General features: G+C 42.4%; 1 protein-coding gene and 1 long non-coding RNA gene across 8 annotated transcripts in view; one reads left to right on the top strand and one right to left on the bottom strand.

Moving 5' to 3' along the window:
* The window catches only part of LOC144052036 (rho guanine nucleotide exchange factor TIAM1-like), a 54,298-nt gene that overhangs the window by 21,451 nt on the left and 11,432 nt on the right, over window positions 1–21,415 (top strand). For all 5 annotated transcript variants that reach the window (XR_013294119.1, XM_077565785.1, XM_077565788.1 and 2 more), the window contains exons 2-15: window positions 2,997–3,068; window positions 3,134–4,046; window positions 5,151–5,601; window positions 7,014–7,186; window positions 7,389–7,613; window positions 9,668–9,853; window positions 12,817–12,963; window positions 13,035–13,109; window positions 13,908–14,069; window positions 15,140–15,244; window positions 15,412–15,493; window positions 16,598–16,684; window positions 17,419–17,631; window positions 18,427–18,524. Coding sequence is in view for 4 of the 5 variants with exons in the window: in XM_077565785.1 (XP_077421911.1) it covers window positions 3,144–4,046; window positions 5,151–5,601; window positions 7,014–7,186; window positions 7,389–7,613; window positions 9,668–9,853; window positions 12,817–12,963; window positions 13,035–13,109; window positions 13,908–14,069; window positions 15,140–15,244; window positions 15,412–15,493; window positions 16,598–16,684; window positions 17,419–17,631; window positions 18,427–18,524 (2,907 nt within the window). In the remaining variant the exon portion in view is untranslated. The remainder of the gene's footprint in view (window positions 1–2,996; window positions 3,069–3,133; window positions 4,047–5,150; window positions 5,602–7,013; window positions 7,187–7,388; window positions 7,614–9,667; window positions 9,854–12,816; window positions 12,964–13,034; window positions 13,110–13,907; window positions 14,070–15,139; window positions 15,245–15,411; window positions 15,494–16,597; window positions 16,685–17,418; window positions 17,632–18,426; window positions 18,525–21,415) is intronic.
* The window catches only part of LOC144052042 (uncharacterized), a 43,039-nt gene continuing 29,009 nt past the window's right edge, over window positions 7,386–21,415 (bottom strand). Inside the window, exon 5 of one of the 3 annotated variants that reach the window (XR_013294124.1) lies at window positions 7,386–7,687. This is a non-coding gene — a long non-coding RNA (uncharacterized LOC144052042). Of the gene's footprint in view, window positions 7,688–9,043; window positions 9,851–13,422; window positions 14,052–21,415 lie in introns of those variants that run through there. The other 2 variants (XR_013294122.1, XR_013294123.1) reach the window with 2 other exon arrangements.

Below are 21,415 nucleotides of genomic sequence, written 5' to 3'. Positions count from 1 at the left end.
CCACTGCATTCCAATACACAAGCCCGTGAAAGTGCAATTAGAGGTCAGTTGCTCGATCTAGTGGTTTTATAGTGTCTGTTTTGTGTTAATAATTATATTCATACTTATTTACTTATTCACTGACCTACTGCTTGTGCTTTTTATTTTGTATTCATTTTATTTGCTTATTGCCAGAGGTGGCAAATCCAGGTCCAGAAAGTAAAACCTTGCCACAGTTTGGCTGTAGCCCCTGATGCTAGCTAGCTAGCTAGCCAGCTAGCTCCCTAGCAGGTAAATGAGCACCAATGGAGCTAGCTAGCTAGCTAGCACCTGGGTTAAAGTCAAACTGGCAGGGTTTCTATTTTGTGAACCTGGATTTGCCACCTTTGATTATTATCTACTTATATATTTTAATTTATGTTATTTTTGTTTTACATTTTGACGGTAAGACTGATTTTAGTTCAAGTACAACACTTTGTTTGAGTTGAGTTGACCAAAATCTTGAGCCATGGTGAGATCATAGAAAACAAATTGACCTATTGTGAGATGTGATGTCATTTTCTGACCTGTCAGGACATCTGGCTCCATTTTCTTCATCCATGGTGATTATTTATTTTTTTATTTTAATTTTAAACAAAATCAAATGAGATTTTGGACCATTTTAAAACCGTTGGGTCAAAACAAAAAAAAACAAAAAATTATGAGTTTAAAATGGATTGGCCAAGTTGACAATTTTTCTTTCTTTTTTTTTTTATTTAAATGAAAAACATTTGTAAAACACTTTATTGCAAAATTAAAATGAATCCGATTAGTCGATTAATTGATTGAATAATTGATAGATTAATCAATTCTAAAAATATTTGATAGTGACAGCATTAATTTGATTCAACACAAAAATTGGGTTATTTTTGATACAAAAAAGCCCAAAATGTGTCAGTGTAGTGGGTCGGTTCCATTTTTTACCAAAATATATATTTTTTGAGGGGTATAAGATCGTATTTGTCTAAAAAAAAGGTTTTCAACTTGTTTGGTAAATGTATGGATCACAAAGTACCCTACCAGTTGTTTTTTACTCTCTCTTTTTTTTCTGGATCTATCTTAACTTTTTCTCGACCCTTCCATGAAACCCTTCCATCTTTACGTGTGGTGTAAACGTGACGACAGCATTTGTAGCTCCCAGTCATAAAGAGATGAGTTTGCCTTTTTTTTCCCCTCATCTGGTTTCCCCTCCTGAATGTCACAGCCAATCAGCTGTGGGCTGACGAGAAAGGTTGGCCGTCCTTGGGCATCAAACATTGAACACTGCGGTGCAAGCGAAAGGTGATGAGCGAGCAGAATGAAGGGAAAGGGCGCAACAAAAAGTAGGGGGGGGGGGGAAACGGGGTCAGTAGCAGTTTACGTAACCCCCCCCTCTCAGACAACCCCGACTTGTGAATGCATGCGGCAGAGGGTTGGGCTCCCACTCGCCTGTGCTGGCTTCACATGGCGAATGGAGCGCACCCCCAAGCATGCTGTCCTCCAAGAGGATGGGTGCACACATTAGGAGGACGGGTCAGTTCATTTCTTGCCCCATCTGTTGAGAATCCCAGGACACTTTTTTGCTTTTTTGTTTGCAGCCTTGAGGCAGGTCGCTACATTATGACCAAAGTGGAGTCCGCTCATAACATCCTCCATTTGTCGGGTGCTTGTTGGATGTTGGCAGAGGGGATCGTTTCCCCTCTGTAAAAATAACGCATGCTCATGTTGCGGTTTATGGGCTAAGCAAGGCACTTAGGGAGTTCATACAACTCCTTTCATCCATGTGAGCAACTCTCAAAAAGCTTTTATGGCTGCTCTGTTGCGTTCCAAATATAGCCAGAAGAATTCGTGCTGACAATTTGTGCGGTGCGCGCCCGGCCGGCCCCTTTAAGGGGAGCTCGAGCGCTTGGTATGAATGAAGTCTATAGCATGGATGACGCATGCATGCAACCTTTTGCAAGGCACATTTCATTGTATGTGATTTAATCATCATCAAATAACAATAGAGCTGTGACAAAAATTCCATTTTCACAAAGTGGATCAATTGATATTTCTGCCAGGGTTGGCACTTTAAAATGGTCATTTTTGAAAATGAATTCCCAAATATACCCTATAGAACAGCTGGGTCACAAGTAACCCGAATTGGGTGAAATGGCCAACCCAACACTGGGTCCAAAACCAACCAAGCTAATATTGGGCCATTTATTCGGTTGAGGATTTGAACCAGCACGTTTGCTTGAGATTTCGATCCATCAAGGGGTAAAAACTACCCCTAGTTAAAGCTACAGATAAATGGGTTTATCAGTATAGCTGTGGTTATAAATTATGGAAGCACATTGCATTCACTTGAAAAAAATCTGACATTTTTTGGGGGGTTGCTTTGTATTTTTTGTGTATTTTTTATTGAATATTTGTTCCTGTTTTACTGAATATTTTCAAATCCGAAAAATAATCTGAAAAACAGGAAGTGAATGCAATACGCTTAACCCCCCCAAAAAAAAAATCTTGACAATTTTTTTTGTGTATTTATTTTTGTTATGTTTTTATGAATATATTTTTCTGTTTTACTGAATTTTCCCCCCTTATTTTTCTGAATGTTTCCCTGTTTTTTGTTTTCTTTTTTTTTTTTAGGAATATTTTTTATGACAGAAAAAAATTGCACAAAACAAACAAAGATGCCCCCAAAATTAGTCCGTTTTTTTTCTTTCTTCAATTGAATGCAATACGCTTTTGTAATAAAAAAAATAAAAAAATAGGATTACCAACATTTTCTAAGAAAATTTCCCGTCAAGGTTTGCCACAGCATTAAAAACATGTATATTTCAATTTCAGTACACCTAAAATTGTGCCAGCTTCAGCTCTTCAGTCTGCCCAAATCCAATCTTCAAGCAATCCGCTGGCTCAAAATAATGAACCCAAGCTTGGGTAAAAGTAACTCAATCTGCTCAATGCCTCGCTAGCACTCATATCCACTCGTGTATTTGGTCTTCTCTTTACAGCTCTGCAGGTTTGGCAGAATTTGACGTTTGGTTGACGAGCAACATGTCCGAGAAGTGGCGCTCATCTTGCAGGTAGGCTAACGCAGCACTCGCCATTTGACGCGTCATCATTCTTCATCACTCTCGATGCTCTTCAGCCGCTGAATCATGGGAAATGCGGAGAGCCAGCACGGGGAGGATGCCTTCTTCGGGACGGAACGTGGCTATTTGTCACGGAAGCACATGTCCCGCTCACTTCGCATCTCCAACAAGCAGTCGCGGCGCTGCCGGCACGACTCGTCGGGCAAGGTGGAGCACAGGAACTCCGAGGCCAGCACGCGCTCCAGCAGCACCCCCAGCATCCCGCAGTCTTTGGCCGAAAATGGCCTGGAGCCCTTCAATGAGACCAACATCCTGCCGGACTTTGGAAGCCCCATTTGGGTGGACCGCGTGGCCATGAACCTCAGGCCCTTGTCCTTCCACAACGACCTGGCCATCCCCACGGCGCACGGCAACGCCATGCTCATCACCCTTCCGGGACCCACCGCCGACGAGGTGCAGGATGAGGACATGTACGCCGGCGAGGTGACGTACCTCCAGGACGCTCGGGACTGCTCCAAGGAGGCGGCCGGTTTCAAGAAGAAGCGATCCAAGTCGGCGGACACGTGGAGAGACGACAGCCTGGACTTCTCCCTGTCAGACCTCAGCCAAGACCACCTGACCAGCACGGAGGAGATGATAACCCCTTGCGCCGAGCGGGACTTGATGGACTGCGAAGGCCCGCTGCAGTCCAGCCCTGCCGACTCCACAGACCGGGTCAACTCCTTAGACGAGCTTTACAGCCAGAAGACCACCGGTTGCAGGCAACCCCACGGCCGCTACACCAAATGGCAAGACGGCAAGCGGGTCGCCGGGGAGGGCGGGGACGAGAAGATCTCTGAGGAGGACGGCAACACATACAGCGCCTTCACGCTGCCGTGCAGACGCTCGCATTGCCTCTCTGAAGGTCCGCGCGGACCCCAGGCCGCCATGAGTGCCAGCATGCAGGGCAGGAGGGCGCAGACCATCCAGGTAACAAACGTCTTCTGTACATTCATGTTCTGGAAAAGACCTGACGTGCTTACAGTTGAACCCTGCATATTATCATGAAAATTTTTTTTGCAGATTTTTTGGGGGGAACTGGACTTTTTATTTTACTAAGGGATAAACCGATTATCGGCGCTGATATTTGGCATTTTGACGATTATCGGCGCCGATATTTGGCATTTTGACGCATATCGGCCTTTTTACCAGGGATAGACCGATTATCGAATCCAAATGCAGCCTGGTGGCAATGCAAACAAGACCTTGCATTCCCACCCGGCACCCCCCACATCTCATTTATTCCTTCTTTTCATTGTGTCTGAGTGTTTCCTCTGCTGCATAAGCTGCACAATCAGATTAACAGTCCGAGGAAAGCTCCTATTTTCCCCGCTGCTTGTTTTTCTTGGTGCAAAAGAGAGACATTGGGGGAGGCGGTGAGGTTGAAGTCACTCCCCGTTTGAAATGTTTTGCCTTTTGTCATGTTAATGAGCGGAGGCCCGTGGAAGAGTGTCACAGTAAAAATACTGTGCATGGTGGCCTTGTCAGCCTTGGCACCCCCCCCCCCCCTTAAAACCCTACTGAATGGAACTCCACAGCGCATGATTGGATCACGTGATTGGACGGCGATACCGAGTTCTGCGCCCCAATTCCATCTCCCAGGAGCCTTTGGACATGTGTGTAGCAGCACGGGTGGGGGGTGAGAAAGGGGGGTCAGACGCGGCGGTGCCACAACGAGGGCAGCCTGCACTTGAACAACAGCGGTGGTCCCGTTTAGAACAGAAACTTTTTGTGCCAGGCGACTTGTTTTTGCAACTCTTGAGACGCTTAATTTCTGAGACGGGGGTCAGGTCTAGTTAGTCCTCGGATGGGAATACCAGGTGAGGTAAAGTTGCCTAGCCTTCAACTCACTGCCTGGATAAAAAGGGAGGGTTGAAGTCAGGAAGGACATAAAAAAGCCTATGCCAAAATTTTACCAAAAAAGTTGACCCTGAATAGAGAAAAACCTGGAAGAAAAACTAAGGATCTGATCGACTGGAATGTGATGAAGTGTACGTGGTCATCATGCCGTCTCACCCGTCACGGGCCCCACAGGACGTCACCGCTGGCGAGGGCAGCGAGTACGAGGACAGCGGCATCGACGGGGTGACGGCCGAGGCCGAATCCCGCCGCTACAAGACCATGTCGGCCTCCTACTCCGTCTGCTCGGCGGCCGCCGGCAGCGATAGCGGGAGCAGCAACGGCGGATGCGGCGGCGGAAGTGGCGGCGGGATGGCCGACTCTGCCCAGGGCGTCTACGAGAACTTCCGGCAAGAGTTGGAGATGAGCTCGTGCCAGACGGAGAGTTTGGAGGAGGTGCTGAGCGACGAGCAGAGCACGATGAGCTCCGCCTACCAGTCGGACGCGCTTCTGGGCGTGGGCGCGCAGGGGACGGTGCGCAAGGCGGGGAGGCTGGCCGTCAAGAACTTCCTGGTGCACAAGAAGAGCAAGAAGGTGGAGTCGGCCGCCAGACGCAAGTGGAAGAGCTACTGGGTGTCCCTCAAAGGTTTGTGAAACATTCACATCAAAACACTACAAAGGTTTTCACCATGAAGTCACACGTACTTCCGGGTGGTAAAAACTCCACGGCACCATCAGTGAACACAACATTTGAGAAAACAGGGTCATTAGCTTGGCTGATGTTTTTAGTCATCTTCTCTGTCTTCGAAATGTCACTTAAAAAGATGTTTGGCGACATGAATTGCTTGGAAGGGAGACGGAGGGCTGACTTTTTTACTGCCTGTCCAGTAAGAATAGATCTTTGACGTCTTTAGCCGTCACTTGGATGGCAAGATCCGGTCCTGTCACGTCGACGCAGAAATAAGGCGAGCCTTATGCTAATTTCCTCTTGAAACTTGAAGAATTAGGTAAAACAAAACAGAGCATTTCAGTGATTCAAACTTCTGAATTCTGAAGAAGAGGTTTGTTTGGACTACCGGTGGTAGTGAGCTTCTAGCCGCTAATGTAGCCGCTAATGTAGCCCAAGCTAGCGGGACGAAAAGCGGCTTCTTTGCGGCTGGGGCTTCTCGTCGTCGACAGCATAGCTTCTAGCCGCTAATGTAGCCACTAATGTAGCCGCTAATGTAGCCCAAGCTAGCGGGACGAAAAGCGGCTTCTTTGCGGCTGGGGCTTCTCGTCGTCGACAGCGTAGCTTCTAGCCGCTAATGTAGCCCAAGCTAGCGGGAAGAAAAGCGGCTTCTTTGCGGCTGGGGCTTCTCGTCATCGACAGCTTAGCTTCTAGCCGCTAGCATAAGCCTTACTGGCTACATCTAAGTGGCAACGCTGCTGCTACTCCTTATCCTGGCTGTTTTGTTTTTCTTTTTTTCGATGTAAAAAAAGTATCCCTTGGTGTCTTGAAGGGCGCGATGTAAAAGTCATTATTATCAAAGAACAGGCCTGCGCAAGAGAAGAAAGCGTTGTAAGCACCCCGGTTGCTAATTGAGCGCTTCTGGAGAGACGTCCGCATCCATTTTGGTGCCAGTTAAGTGCGTTTTTTTGGACATTATGATCGATGTATGTTCAGTGTTTTGGACTGTACAAAACGTGTCTAAAAGAATTGCTGACGTCACACCAAGATTTTGGGGTAAGAGAAGGGGGGGGAGGGGGGTCCATATTGCAGAGGGTAATTTTTTTCAGTTCAAGTCACTGGTAGTCTCTCACTTTCTGCCGCTTGAAGTGTACCCTGTAGCTGATTGTTTACAAACATGATGAAAAGGTTGATCTGAAAATTGCATAAACCGTCTTCCCCCGCTACTGTGGAACAAACACTCGCTGCAATAAATGAGCTTTCTTATTTTTCTGCCAAACTGCGCTTCTCACATTCGGCCCCTGGAGAGCAGAATGAAACTTCTTTCATGATCAGTCGTCTCCACTTTCAAAGCAAGCGTATAATCAATTCTTCTGGCCTCCCTCGCTCAGGCTGCACTCTGTTCTTCTACGAGACGGACGGCCGCTCGGGAATCGACAACAGCAGCATCCCCAAATACGCCATCTGGGCGGACAACAGCATCGTGCAGGCCGTACCGGAGCACCCCAAAAAAGACTTTGTCTTCTGCCTCAGCAACTCCTTGGGAGACGCTTTCTTGTTTCAGGTAAGATAGAAGATTTGTGACACATCATGAGCTTCAGACCTTACACCACTAGATGGCGGTAGCCAGTGAGAGAGTCAACCAGATCATGCTTTTGAAAAGATTTTACATCAGGTTTTAAATAAAGGTTCAATCAAATACAAAAGCCAATTGTCGCTGATATGTGGGCTTGAAACGCTGACCTTTTTTTTTTCTCTCTGCGCAGACGTGCAGCCAGACGGAGCTGGAGAACTGGATCACGGCCATCCACTCGGCGTGCGCCACCGCCGTCGCCAGACAGCACCGGCGCGAGGACACGGTGCGCCTGGTGCGCGCCGAAATCAAGAAGCTGGAGCAGAAGATCGACATGGACGAGAAGATGAAGAAGATGGGCGACATGCAGCTGTCGGCCGTCAGCGACGCCAAGAAAAGGAAGACCATCCTGGATCAGGTACGTCTGGGGTGGGGATTCTGTATTTATTGAAATTCTGATGAGAACGGGATCATTCGGGCTCCTGGTATTTTCTAAAAAGAAGAAAACTATTGATGTTGAAATATCCTAAAATTAGTTGAAATGTCGTAAAAAGAAAATAGTGCTCATGTTGCACTTAATCTAAAGATTAGAAAAAGCAATGTTTCATTTTCCTAAACAGAAGACAAACTGTGGATGGTTCCTTTATTCTGAAAGAAAACAAGCTGTTGATGTTTCGCTTTCCTGAAAAGGAGACAACTATTGATGTTTCACTTTCCTAAAAAGAAGACAAACTGTTGCTGTTTCACTTTCCTAGAAAGAAGACAAACTAATGGATGATCATTCAGACTCCTGGTATTTTCTAAAAAAGACGCAAACTATTGATGTTGAAAAATCCTGAAAAGAAAATAGTTGAAATGTCATAAAAAGAAAATAGTGCTCATGTTGCACTTAATCTAAAGATTAGAAAAAGCAATGTTTCATTTTCCTAAAAAGAAGTCAAGCTGTCAATGTTTCACTTTCCTAAAAGGAAGAAAAGCTATGGATGGTTACTTTATTCTGAAAGAAAACAAGCTGTTGATGTTTCACTTCCCTAAAAAGAAGACAAACTATTGATGTTTCATTTTCCTAAAAGGAAGAAAAGCTATGGATGGTTCCCTTATCCTAAAAGAAGACAAGCTGTTGATGTTTCACTTTCCTAAAAAGAAGACAAACTATTGATGTTTCACTTCCCTAAAAAGAAGACAAACTATTGATGTTTCACTTTCCTAAAAAGAAGACAAACTATTGATGTTTCACTTCCCTAAAAAGAAGACAAACTATTGATGTTTCATTTTCCTAAAAAGAAGACAAACTATTGATGTTTCACTTTCCTAAAAAGAAGACAAACTATTGATGTTTCACTTTCCTAAAAAGAAGACAAATTAATGGATGGATCATTCAGGCTCCTGGTATTTTCTAAAAAGAAGCAAACTATTGATGTTGAAAAATCCTAAAAAGAAAATAGTTGAAATGTCGTAAAAAGAAAATAGTGCTCATGTTGCACTTAGTCTAAAGATTAGAAAAAGCAATGATGTTTAATTTTCCTAAAAAGAAGACAAACTGTCAATGTTTCACTTTCCTAAAAGGAAGAAAAACCACGTATGGTTCCCTTATGCTAAAAGAAGACAAACTATTGATGTTTAACTTTCCTAAACAGAAGACAAACTAATGTTGCATTTTCCTAAAAAGAAGATACGATTTTGATGTTGCACTTTACTGAAAAGCATTAAGCTGTTAAAAGTAAAAAGAACTCAAACATGCCCGACAGGAGTGCGATTCAAACTTATGTTAAACGTTCTTTTTGCAAATACACAATGATTAATGATGTAAATGTAACTTTATTACTTTCCAAAAGTGTGTGCCAAGGAAGTGTAGTTCCCAATTTTTTTTTATTGGAGGAATTCAAATGAACCGCAAACAAAGCAAAAAACATTTGATGAGGTACAACTATGCATGGTTTCATGACAACCATAGAAAAAATAATCACGCCTCGTGTGTTAGATGTGTTCAATTGTAGTTGTTTTTGCCACTGTTGTTGTTTGCAAGGGTGTACCTAATATTGTGGGCCACCGAGTTTAAATCCCAGCATGTAGTTGGCAGCATCCGTCATCCCGGCCTCTCTCTCTCCATATTAATGAATTGTCTTTAACGGGCCCGTTTCAAGGGAGATCAAGTGCTCTTTGTCGGGCCTGTTAGATAGTTCCCGGTCGGGCCGGTTCTGTTGGGTCAGTGTCAGCTTTCCCATTGTGCCCAAGTGAACAGATAAAAGGCATGAAACTTTGGCAGCCAGAGGAATGCGCGGCATTGTTGCTGTCTTGGCAGCCAGCGATGGCTCGCCTTTCCCAAATAGCGTTGGCCAGAACTGGGCCAGAACGCGTGAAGGAGGGGCAATCTATCGCTCCGCTGCTGCGCTGCCCCAGTAAAACTTGCGCCGTCCAAGGCGAAGGCAAGCGAGCGACGAGCGTCAACGCTTCCCTGCTGTGGTCCCGCAGATCTTCTTGTGGGAGCAGAACCTGGAGCAGTTCCACATGGACCTGTTCCGCTTCCGCTGCTACCTGGCCAGCCTGCAGGGCGGCGAGCTGCCCAACCCCAAACGCCTGCTGGCCTTCGCCTCGCGCCCCACCAAGCTGGCCATGGGCCGTCTGGGGATCTTCTCCGTCTCGTCCTTCCATGCGCTGGTAAGACAAATATTTGCCAATTTGTCGCTTTTGTGGGAATGCGCTGGAAATGTGCAATTTGACTGCTAACAGGAAACAAAAACATCATTTCACGGTTTAATAGTAAGGTTTTATGGATCAATCCATAAGGTCCCTTTTCATGTACCAAAACATGTTAATTCTTTTAAACACTTTGTTGCTGTACTAGAAAATCAATTTGAGTGCTATTTCCAATCAAACAAAAAAACTGACGGGAAAAAAATGCATGTATGCTAAATTTCTGGAAGTTATCTCAAAACGATTTGTATATTTAAATGTTGTGGTATTATTATGATAATTGTTATTGACACTATATATTAATGGGACTTTCTTCCATTAGGGTTATCTTATCTAAGTAAGCTTATTTAAATGCATTTTTGTGACTATTATTTATTACCATTATGACAATTCTATTTTTTAGCTATATTAATTATTATTGTCTTTTAAAAAAATAAAAAATAAATCTATTACTGCTTTGATTATAATTATTTTCATGGCAATGTATTTATTATGAATTTAGTTATATGACTAGAATTATTTAAATTTTATTTTATATATGTATTTCATATTTATTTATTTATTTTCATATTCATGATCATTAATGATTTCCCACCCCTTTGTGACCCTGTTTAAGGGTTTTTATATATACCATTTTCAAATATTGGCATATGATTTAAAAAAAGCAATAATAATAATTATTCTATTTTAAATATTTACTTACCAATATAAATACAATATAAATACAGTGGGGACCTGCATATACTCAAGGTTTGGCACCTGCGAATTGTAATTTTTTTTGCAGATCATATTTGCCATTTTTTGTCAATATTTTAAAAATATTTTTTCACACTTTTTTTGTTTTAAGGATTTTGGGGTTAAAAATAATGTGCTATATATATATATAGAGTCGCTATTCACGGGCCAGCCCCGTCCCATCCCTTGCAAATAGTGGGGGCTCCACCGTATTATGATTACAATACAATACATGGTAATATTACAATTTCTTTTATATTTTTGAGAATTTTTTATTATTTTTAGTTACATTCCAGCACTATGAAATCAATCTTTGAGTCATTTCATAAACAAAGAACAAAATTTGAGTTTCTGCTGTTATTTTGGCGCCGGGTGGGCGTTTGCTTGGGAGGTTCTGTTGTGCGCATCCACGGCTGCACTGGGGTCACATGACCCTGCAGCTAAAAGCAGCCAGTCCAGGAAAAAAAAAAAAAATCGATGGCCGCCAACACGCTGGCGTTGCCAAGCAGGTGGGTGGTTTGAGCTCCTGCACACAAGCCGGCTTTGAGATTCACGTTTGTATTTTTCCTCTCTGGCGCTCCCACACGTTCCCCATTTAGTCGCACGTTCTTGTCCACAGCCGAGCACTTTAAGGCCCCGTTTGACCGGTTGAACTTTCGCTCCTGCTTAGCCCCGTTTCCGGCAGGCGATGGGGCCCACTTCAGCTTAGCCCGGTGTTGCGTCCTTCCATCCCGATGGGGCTTGTTGTGTTTCCACTGCGCCGTAAGGTGCCAATGAATTCAGCATCGAATTCAGCCTCGCAGTAAACAAAAGACAACAGTGGAGGACGGCCAGCATTTGCTTGCTTTCTTCTCGCCAAGAAGATTTATTTAGTTTCCATTGTTGCGCGGTTAGCGACCATTTTGTCTAGCGACGCCCACCAGAGGGGGCCAAAAAGTGGTACGATGGACTTTTCACTCTGATAATTGTACCGTATCATACTGATTGATATTTCGGCCCATTAGAAATGAACGAAAATGTCAAGAAATGATCCAGAGTAAAAGAAAGTCTACAGCACACATGCAATATGTGTCATATAATTAACTCTTTGACTGCCAGACGTTTTCAGAAAAGGGATGCCGTGGGTGCCAGCTGATTTAAGCATTTTGACTGATCTTTCAAGGTCCACAGAAAATTATGTGTTTGAACTATGGAAACACACATACTACCAAATGAAAGATTGGACTCTCATCTTTCATCAGAAAAAAAAAGTTTGTTTCTACCTTATTCCGTTTTTCAGTAAGCAACAATAGAAAATGGTTAGTTTCACCTCTGTTTTGAAACAAACGTCTTTTAACGTCTTTGGCACTCCTCCATAGGATTTTACTAAACGTTATTTAACGTTTTTGGCAGTCAAAGAGTTAATAGGGGTGTCAGGCGATGTAACATTTTGAAGCGTAGAATCGAAGTTTCGTTGTTCCCTTGTGACAATGACAATAAATATTCTGAATCTGAATCATAATTAATCGCATGACTTCAACAGTTAACTCACGATTAATCGCAAATTTTATATCTGTTCTAAATGTACAATAAAATGTACAATACATTTTTTCATACTCTTGTTAACATAAAAGTGGGAAAAAATGTCAAACTAATAGAAATATGGCTGTGTCTTTTAATCATTGATACAGTAGTTTCATAATAATGCATACAATTGAGTTAAATTAAAAAAGATGTACGGTATTGTAAAAAACGAGTGTGATACTGATGTGCTGGTCATTTTTCTGCCACTAGATGGCATAATTGCATGTAGAAGACATTAGTGACAGCTCAGTGCATTTTTCTTTTCATATTAAGAGCTGTCCCACCTTTAACATGAAGTAACTTGTGAAGTTCTGCACATTTTTAAAATTGTAAAATACAACTTGACCCCAGTCTCCACATTTATATGCATTATTATTTAACTTAATACTGCAAAATTTCGACATGGACGCGTCTGCTGCTGCTGCGACTGGAATTTCTCCAGTACTGGCTTCCCAAGTAAGGGGCGGTCATTAATCGCGCGTTAAAAAAAATTAAAGAAACTTTAAATTAACACACAAAAATAATAATAATAATAATAATAAATGAACACACAAATTTTGACCCCCCTAATAATTAACCTGTAATCTTTTAGCACTGAAGTGCTGGTTCTTATTTTGTGGTGGTCTCAGGTCGCGGCTCGCACGGAGAGCGGCGTGAGGCGGCGCGCGCACGCCATGTCGCGCTCATGCAGCAAGCGCAAGAGCCGCTTCTCGTCCCTGTGGGGTCTTGACACCACTTCCAAGAAGAAGACCAGAGCCCACCCCAGCATCGACCAGGTTGGCGACAAGCCCCATGCGCTTGCTTGCTTCCACATGCTAATGATTTGTCCGCTGTCGGTCTTCTGCAGGTCTTTGCAGACGGAGAAGAGCTTGTCAAAAGGACAGCGGATGGAATATATGTGGAGTCGGCAAAGGAGTACCAGGTAAGGATTTTTTTTTTCTAAGTTCCAAGTCCTAAAATGGACACCCTGGATGAGAATCCAGTTGAGTCCATTCTTATTTTGTCTCCAGAGGAAAACCCAGGTCCAGAAAGTAAAAACCCTGCCACAGTTAGCTCCCTAGCTAGCTCCCATGGTGCTTGTTTACCTGCTGTTCACTCTTACCAGCCAGCTAGCTAGCTAGCGGTTTTGTGCCTAGCTGGCTTAGCTAGCTGGGTTTTCACTTTCTGGACCTGGATTTGCCACCTCTGCTAGTGAAGCGTGTGCGGTCACATTCGCTTCTCATATCATCACAACATCCTGTTTCAGCCGGGTTGTTTTGGTGCTAAAAACAGAGGTGGCAAATCCAGGTCCAGAAAGTAAAAACCCTGCCACAGCTAGCTCCCTAGCTAGCTCCCATGGTGCTTGTTTACCTGCTGTTCACTCTTACCAGCTAGCTAGCTAGCGGTTTTGTGCCTAGCTGGCTTAGCTAGCTGGGTTTTCACTTTCTGGACCTGGATTTGCCACTTCTGCTAGTGAAGCGTGTGCGGTCACATTTGCTTCTCGTATCATCACAGCATCCTGTTTCAGCCGGGTTGTTTTGGTGCTAAAAACAGAGGTGGCAAATCCAGGTCCAGAAAGTAAAAACCCTCCCACAGTATAAGCCCCTGATGCTAGCTAGCAAGTAAACGAGCACCATGGGACCTACCTAGCTAGCACCTGTGGCTAAAGCTAAACTGTGGCAGGGTTTTTTACTTTATGGACCTGGATTTGCCACCTCTGTATGTCTCTCACTCATTGCAGCCGATCGAGGAGGCGCCCGTTCCTCGGCCCAGCGTGGAGAGCGACATTTGGGTGCCGGACCACCTCACCCCCTCCTGGGTGTGTTTGCCTAACGACCAGCCAGTGCTGAGCATCGTCCAGCCCGGAGAGTCGGCGCTGTGCGTGCTGGAAACGATATGCAAGGTTGGTCACTCAATTTTTGCAAAACATGCTGACCGAAGTACTTTTTCAATGCATCTGATCCAATATCTTAAGCCAACAACAAACTGTACTGTACACTGAAGTTTTTTTCTTCCTCTGCCCCCCAAAAAAAAAACATTCAAAGAAGGCACAAAACTTCTGAACACATTTTTTTTAAATGCAAGACCTTATTTTGTACATTTTTTCCCCCTACAAAAATCAATTCACTCAATTTTTTAGATTGGGATACTGTTTGTCCTGCGTATCGTTCCAAACGTTGCCGGCCCACGAACAGTAAAAAAAAACATCTATAATTGACCTCAATTGAAAAATACTGAAAAAAAAAAAATCCCCAAAAACTTAAAAAAAATGGTGATAAACATTAAATGCAACATGTCTTATTTCGTGGAGCCGATGTAACGTAATTGATTGATTGGGAAAATTATTAGGACATTAAAGCCCATCTGATTTTGCATAAAATGCTAAACATCATCTGATCCGGCCAATCAGATTGGTGTAAAATCTAGTTTCTAAAAGCCAAACACTGCTCACTTAAACGATGATGAAAAAAAATTGTTGCGTTTGTATTTGCTCTGCAAAAAGGTTGAGTTTTTTTCTTGTTCTTGTAAAAATCTAAATTTTAATGGAATTTAACGGTATAAAATGTCTGGTTGGGTGCCACAGAATAATTTAGCAAGCTAACGTCAGCGCTACGTTGCGCAATGATCAATTTCAGCGTGAAGGGAACATCTGCGCCACGCAAAAGTCATTTCATTCAATCTGAATTTCCAACGTCTATTTTTTTGAATCAACCTTCCATTTTGAAGTATAAATGAACGTCTGGCGTTCCCTCTCCCTCACCTCACGGCGTAACACCTTGTTTTCGAGTGACACTTCACACATTTGATCGGCGCTAGTAGAGAAAGCGGCTAAAATTGCAATTGCTCTACGTTGGTCAAACGACATCTGAGACTTGATCAGTTTGCAATCAGTTTTTTGCCCTCCCGAAGTGATGACGTCATGACAACAATGGGATGAGTCGTGAATGCTAATGGTCACGTGACCTCATGCAGGCCCACCAGCTGGATCCCACCAAGCACTACCTTCGGCTCAAGTTCCTCATTGACGACCGAGTGCAGTACTACATCCCCAAACCGGAGGAGGACGTGTGCGACCTGGTACGTGACCTTTACACACTTTTACTCGTTTGGAATCCGATACGTGATTTGCAATCGGTATTTGAAAGCCGAAGCTCGCTCGGGACTGTCATTTGAAATGCCGACCGACTCAGACGTTGTGATCTGTGTTTGCTCTCCTCACTTGTGTGTTGTCTCGTTTCCGACAGCTTTACAAAGAAGTCGAACTTTGCTCCAAGATGACAAAAGTGGTCCAGTTTGACCGAGATGAGTCGTGCATGATTGGTTACGGTAGGAAACGATTCACTTTAAATTCATTTTATACCCTTGAGCTAAAGTGATTTACATCTATTTCACATGAATTTGGATGTATTTGGAACTGATTCACTTTCGGGTCGGACGGTTTTGAAAAATGATCTCATTGCGAGCATTTTCCCCCCTAATATGCAATTGTTATTTTTCAAGTCCCTCCTCCCATGTATTTTTAACAAACTCAATAAATAAATTAATCTGTATTACAGGAAACAATATCAGGCTTGTTACACAAAACCCTTTTTGTTTTGTAGGCTAGACTTACGCTAACTTCTATCTTGTAAATGTTAAAAATTGTGTTTTTTTTATGCTAGAACATGCAGAAGGCTTTGATGCAGCCTCTGACCTGAAGAAGACACTTAAAGCAATGGTAGTTATTACAAAAATGGCCAGCAAGTGGCAGTAGAGTATAAGAGATCAACCAGGGCCATGTTGCAAAAAAGCTATTTCCCCCACAGTTTTAAACAGATTTGTGAATAATGATGAAACTTAGCTATATTCTAATGCTAATTGCTGCAAAACGAAAACAGATACAAATATACTTTTTTTTTCCTGATGAAAGAAGAGACTAATCTTTTTTTTTTTGGTAGGTTCCATGTTTTTATAGCAATAGAACATAATATTCTGTGTACCTTGCAAAATCAGTCAAAATCCAGTAAAAACAGCCGGGAGTGAAGGGTGTTGCTTCAGTGAGTTAAGCACTGTACTTAGCTACACTAAAAAAATTGAAGAATAAATAAATAAAATATAAATACTAATAAAAAAATAAAGCCTACTGACAGCTAAGAGATATTTTAATTGCTTGGCCCTAATTCATGTTTTTCATTTTGGTGGTGGTTGACCACAGTTGGGGGGCAGAATCCGTGCACCCCCCCCCCCCCGACTTAAGCCCTTCACATGTAAATGATCGTGCAAACTGAGCAGAAGTAATTTGAACTCTAAACTGATTAATATTCTTTCCTGATTCGCATGCAATGTGAACTGATTGAGAAATCTGGTGAATTGATTTGCACGCGTTGCCACCGTCGGCCCTGGAGCGTTTTATATAAGCGAGCGCTCTTCCTCTTCCTCTTCCTCCTGCAGGCTTCTCCATCTCGGTGGTGGAGGAGGACCGAGTGCAGCAGCTTTACATCACGGACGTGCGGGCGGGCGGACTCGCGTTCGCCAAAGGTCTGTCGCGCGCAAAAGCACTTGCCGCAAACCAGCAGAGTGCGTGTGTGTGTGCGTGTGTGTGTGCGTGTGTGTTTACGAGTGTGTTTATCTAAAGGCAGAACAGCTTGAAAGGACACTGAGCTGTAAACCTTAATTTGATGCCCTATCTGAAGCTTGAAACCAAAACTGCAGCTTCAAACACAAATTTCGCTAACGCTAACGCTAACTAGCTTGTAACCTCCATGTGAAACCGTGATCTTGTGTTCAAACACTAAATTGAAAACCTAGTCTTGAAACCTTAGCTTCAAACCCTAATTTGAAACATCAACGTTGGCTTCAAAACGACTTATGAAACCGTAACCAGCTTTTGAATGACTTCTTTGAAACCTTATCCCAGTCTTGAAACCAAAATCCAAACCCTGGTTTGAAATCTTAATTTGAAATCTAAACCCTGACTTGAAACTGTGACGTGACGAATCCCAGCCTCATTTGAAACCCTAAACCCTTACCCAGGTTTAAAAACTTGATTTTGTCTTGAAACCCCGATTTGAAACCCTAACCTTGGTTTTCAAAACATTTGTATGAAATCCTACCCCATATTTCAATGCTTAATTCGAAACCCAGTCTTGAAACCCTAACCTTGGCTTCAAACTTTGGAAATCCAAACCCTGACTTAAAATCCTCGTTTGAAACCCTAATCTGAGCCTCATACAGAATTGTGCTGACGTAATGTGGTGCGCGTACGTGTTCAGGTCTGAACGCGGGCGACGAGATCCTGGAGCTGAACGGGAAGGAGGCCAGCAGCCTGGACTTCTCCGACATGAAGGCGGCCTTCTCGCTGTCGTCGCTGGCGTTGACCGTAAGCGCGCTGCCGCCGCTGGAGCGCCGCCAGCTCTGCTTCCTGCCGCCGCGACGCTCGGACGCCGCCGCCGACCCCTACACGGACATCTTCTCGCAGAGCCAAGGTGAGAGGTCACAGACAAACGCCCACACTTTGTTTGACACCCTCATTTTGAAATCCTAGTCTTGGTATGAAACCATTTTACAATTTAAAAGCCTAAACTTTGTTTCAAACTTTAACTTTGGCTTGCAACCTTAATTGAAGCCTCAGCCTTGGTTTGTAACCCTAATTTGAAACCCTGACTTGTAACCTAAATTTGAGTTTGAACTCAAAACACGAACCTTTGTTGGAAACCTTCATTTTAAAACCTTAAACTTGTTTGACCACTGTCTTAGAATCCTAATTTATAACCCTAACCCTAGCATGAAACCCAAAGTATGGTTTCAAACCCGAAATTAAAATGTTTGTTTGAAACCTTAAACCTGGCTTGTAAACCAAATTTAAAATCCTCGTCATTGTTTTGACATCATTTTAAAACCCGAACCCTTCTTGGAAATTTTAAACCTGGTTTGGAACTCTTAATTTTGAATCCTGAACTTTGGTTTTAAACCTTAAATTGAAACCCTAATCTATGTTTGACACCCTTATTTGAAAATGCAACCCTTGTTTGAAATCCTATTTTGAAACCTCAAACCCATCTTAGAACCCGAATTCGAAACTCAGTCTTTGGTTTCAAACCCTAAATTCGAAGCCTAGCCTTTGTTTGAAACCCTAACTTAAACCTTAAGCCTGGTTTGGAACCCTAATTTGAACCCCTAACTTTGGCTCAATCCCCAAAGCCACATTTAACTTTGAATACTAAAGTCTAATTTTGAGTGGTTTTATTGAGAACAAAACTGATTGTTTGTGTGAATCTCAGAGGAGATCCTGGACGACAGCGCGGGGCTGCTGCTGGAGAGCTCGGGTGACAGTTTGGATGACGACTCCGAGATCTTTGGCCAGTTGGACCAATGCAAGGTTAGAAAACGGCACCGCTGCATTTGGTTGTCTCTTGTTCTTGCGTTGGCTCCGTTTTCGCTCCATTTTCGCTCCGTTTCGCTCCGTTTTCGCTCCGTTTCCGCTCCGTTTTCGACTTGTTTCTCGCTGCAAATGGCCACCATTTTGTGGAAACCGACATTTGTTCTTTTTAATGGCTTTTTACAATGAATTCATATTCATATAAACACAGTAGCGTTGGTTAACATAATGAATGTGTTGCAGTTTTTGCTTTTAATCATTTTTGGCGCAAACAAACTTCTTAAACCTTAACTCTTTGACTGCCAAGCGTTTTCAGAAAAGGGATGCTGTGGGTGCCAGCTGATTTAAGCATTTTGACTGATCTTTCAAGGTCCACAGAAAATTTTGTGTTTGGACTATGGAAAGAAACTACCAAGGCTTTCCTCCACCCGTTTCCAAAAAAAAACAAAAACAACATAGTTAACGACTTTTAACGTCTTTGGCAGCCCTCCTTAGGATTTTACTAAACGTTATTAAACGTTTTTGGCAGTCAAAGAGTTAATAACAGCTAGAAAATACAAAAAAAAAAAAAATCATTATTAGTCTACACAACATATAACGCTTAGCCCCATAAAGGCACCACAACTGAAATTTAAAAAGATCGTCACAAAAATATATGAATGAATCCGTCTCCATCCTGCCTTTTCATTTTATAAACAGTGTCCAATTGACCACCAACAATTAGACTAAAGCTACTCTACGTGTATTTGTTGTAAGTTTCTGAGGTTTTTTTCTCGCCAATTTGCCACTTTATAAATTTTATAATTTTTTTTTTATATTATTTTATAAATCTGCAAGTTTTTTCTCTTGAAATATTACCTAATACGTCGTCGTACTTTTCCACACGCCTTAAAAAATTCCACCAGTATTAAAGCTAATTTAGCAAATAAAAATTGTTGTCTTTTACTAATCAAATAAAATGAATTTTTGGAACAATTATGAATTGAAAAAGTGTGAATCACTGGCTGTGTTCAAAAAGAGGTTTGACACGATGGTGTTACAAAAATATACAAATCAGGTATAAACATGAGCATAAACTTGTTTTTTATTTTTGGATATATTATCGAAAATGAATAACTTACTCGTGTATTGACATATGAGTAAAATGGGGTAGGACTAGTTAAGTTCTTGTATTTCTTCCTAATCCCTTTGAGCATGTGAACTTGCGTTGAACTATGACATGATTCTTTTCTTTCTTTCAATTAGTATTTTCACATCTTGTAATGTTTATATGTTCAATAAATCAAATCCTGAACAGCATTGAAAAATTCATCAAATGCAGCAAAAAGTCAAAACTGCATCAAAGGTGGCAAATCCAAGTCCAGAAAGTAAAAAGCCCTGCCACAGCTTTAGCCTGAGGCGCTAGCGAGCTCCCAAGCTAGCTAGCGAGCTCCCGAGCTAGCGAGCTCCCCGGGTGTTTGGTTAGCTAGCTAGCACAAGTGGCTAAAGCCAAACTGTGGCAGAGTTTTTACTTTTTTAGAAAATAGTTTTACGCTCTCCCAAGCATCTTTCGCCTCGGAAGGCTTCTTTCTGATAGTAAAGGAAGTTCTGTTGAAATGTGTTTAAAGCAGGTGGGAAGGGTAAGAATGTATTTTAAAAAGTCTTTGAATTGTGGATTTCCACATATTGCTGTTGACTGCTACTTTATAAAACTCCTCAATGTGGATGTGACGTGGATTCTGAACGCGCTCTGAAGTCTTTCATTCCATGACCGAGCGCGTGCTTGCGTCAAGGTGTGAAACCTTTTGCTTGAATGCAGCAGCGATGCTTGCTTGCCTTGAGAATTGGATTCACATTTGCTGTGATTATAAAACGTTGGCGCGGCAAACTTAAGATGGCCGAAAGCATTTTTTTTTTTTGCTTTGGCACGTAAGCGAGTGCTAAGTGGCGCCTCGCTCGCTCCCGGCCAGCCTGGACGCAACATTTGGCGCTTTTTCACTCACACTGAGATTTTATCTTGAGAGGACATGCGAGGGAGGCCAGCAGCGTGCGTTGCAGTCTTCACTTGGTTAGCAACCAGGATTGCATCCAAACAAAACCCCATCCCAGGCTTAGAACCCTCATTTGAATTTTTGACCTTGGCTTCAAACCCTAATGTGAAACAGGAAACTATCATTTGGAAACCTAATTTGAAATTTGAACCCAGGCTTCGAACCCTATTTTGAAACTATAATTATGGCTTGAAACCCTAATTTGAAAATCTGACTGTAGATTCAAACCCCAATTTAAAACCCTAACCATAATCTTAAACCCAAATTCGAAACTGTATCCCATGCTCGGAACCCTAATTTGAACCCCTAACTTTGACTTGCAACCCTATTTAAGCTAGTTTGAGCCCTAATTTGAATTTCTAACCTTCTTGGACAAATGTAAACCTAACCTTCATTTGAAGCCTCAGAACCCAAACTTGGAAAAAATTTTAAACTAATAGAAATATGGCTGCGTCGTTTAGTCATTGATACAATAATTTCATAATAATTCATAAAATCGAGTTAAAATTAAAAAGATGTACTGTACTGTAAAAAAAAAAAAGCCAGAGTGATATTGATTTGTGTTGAGGTCATTTTTCTGCCACTAGATGGCATAACTGCATTTGTGACAGCTCAGTGCATTTTTCGTTTCATATTAAGAGCTATCTAATCCTTATCATGAAGTAACTTGTGACATTCTGCACATTTTTAAAATTGTAAAATACAACTTGACCCCAATCTCTACAAATATATGCATTATTATTAATTTTATTACTGCTAAATTTTGACGTGGACGTGTCTGCTGCGTTGCGACTGGAATTCCCCCAGTGCAGGCTTTCCAAGTAAGGGACGGTCAATAATCGCACGTAAAAAAAAAAAAAT

Source organism: Vanacampus margaritifer, chromosome 5, assembly GCF_051991255.1.
Source record: "Vanacampus margaritifer isolate UIUO_Vmar chromosome 5, RoL_Vmar_1.0, whole genome shotgun sequence".
NCBI classification, from domain to species: domain Eukaryota; kingdom Metazoa; phylum Chordata; class Actinopteri; order Syngnathiformes; family Syngnathidae; genus Vanacampus; species Vanacampus margaritifer.
This window is presented reverse-complemented; position numbering and strand designations above follow the sequence as displayed.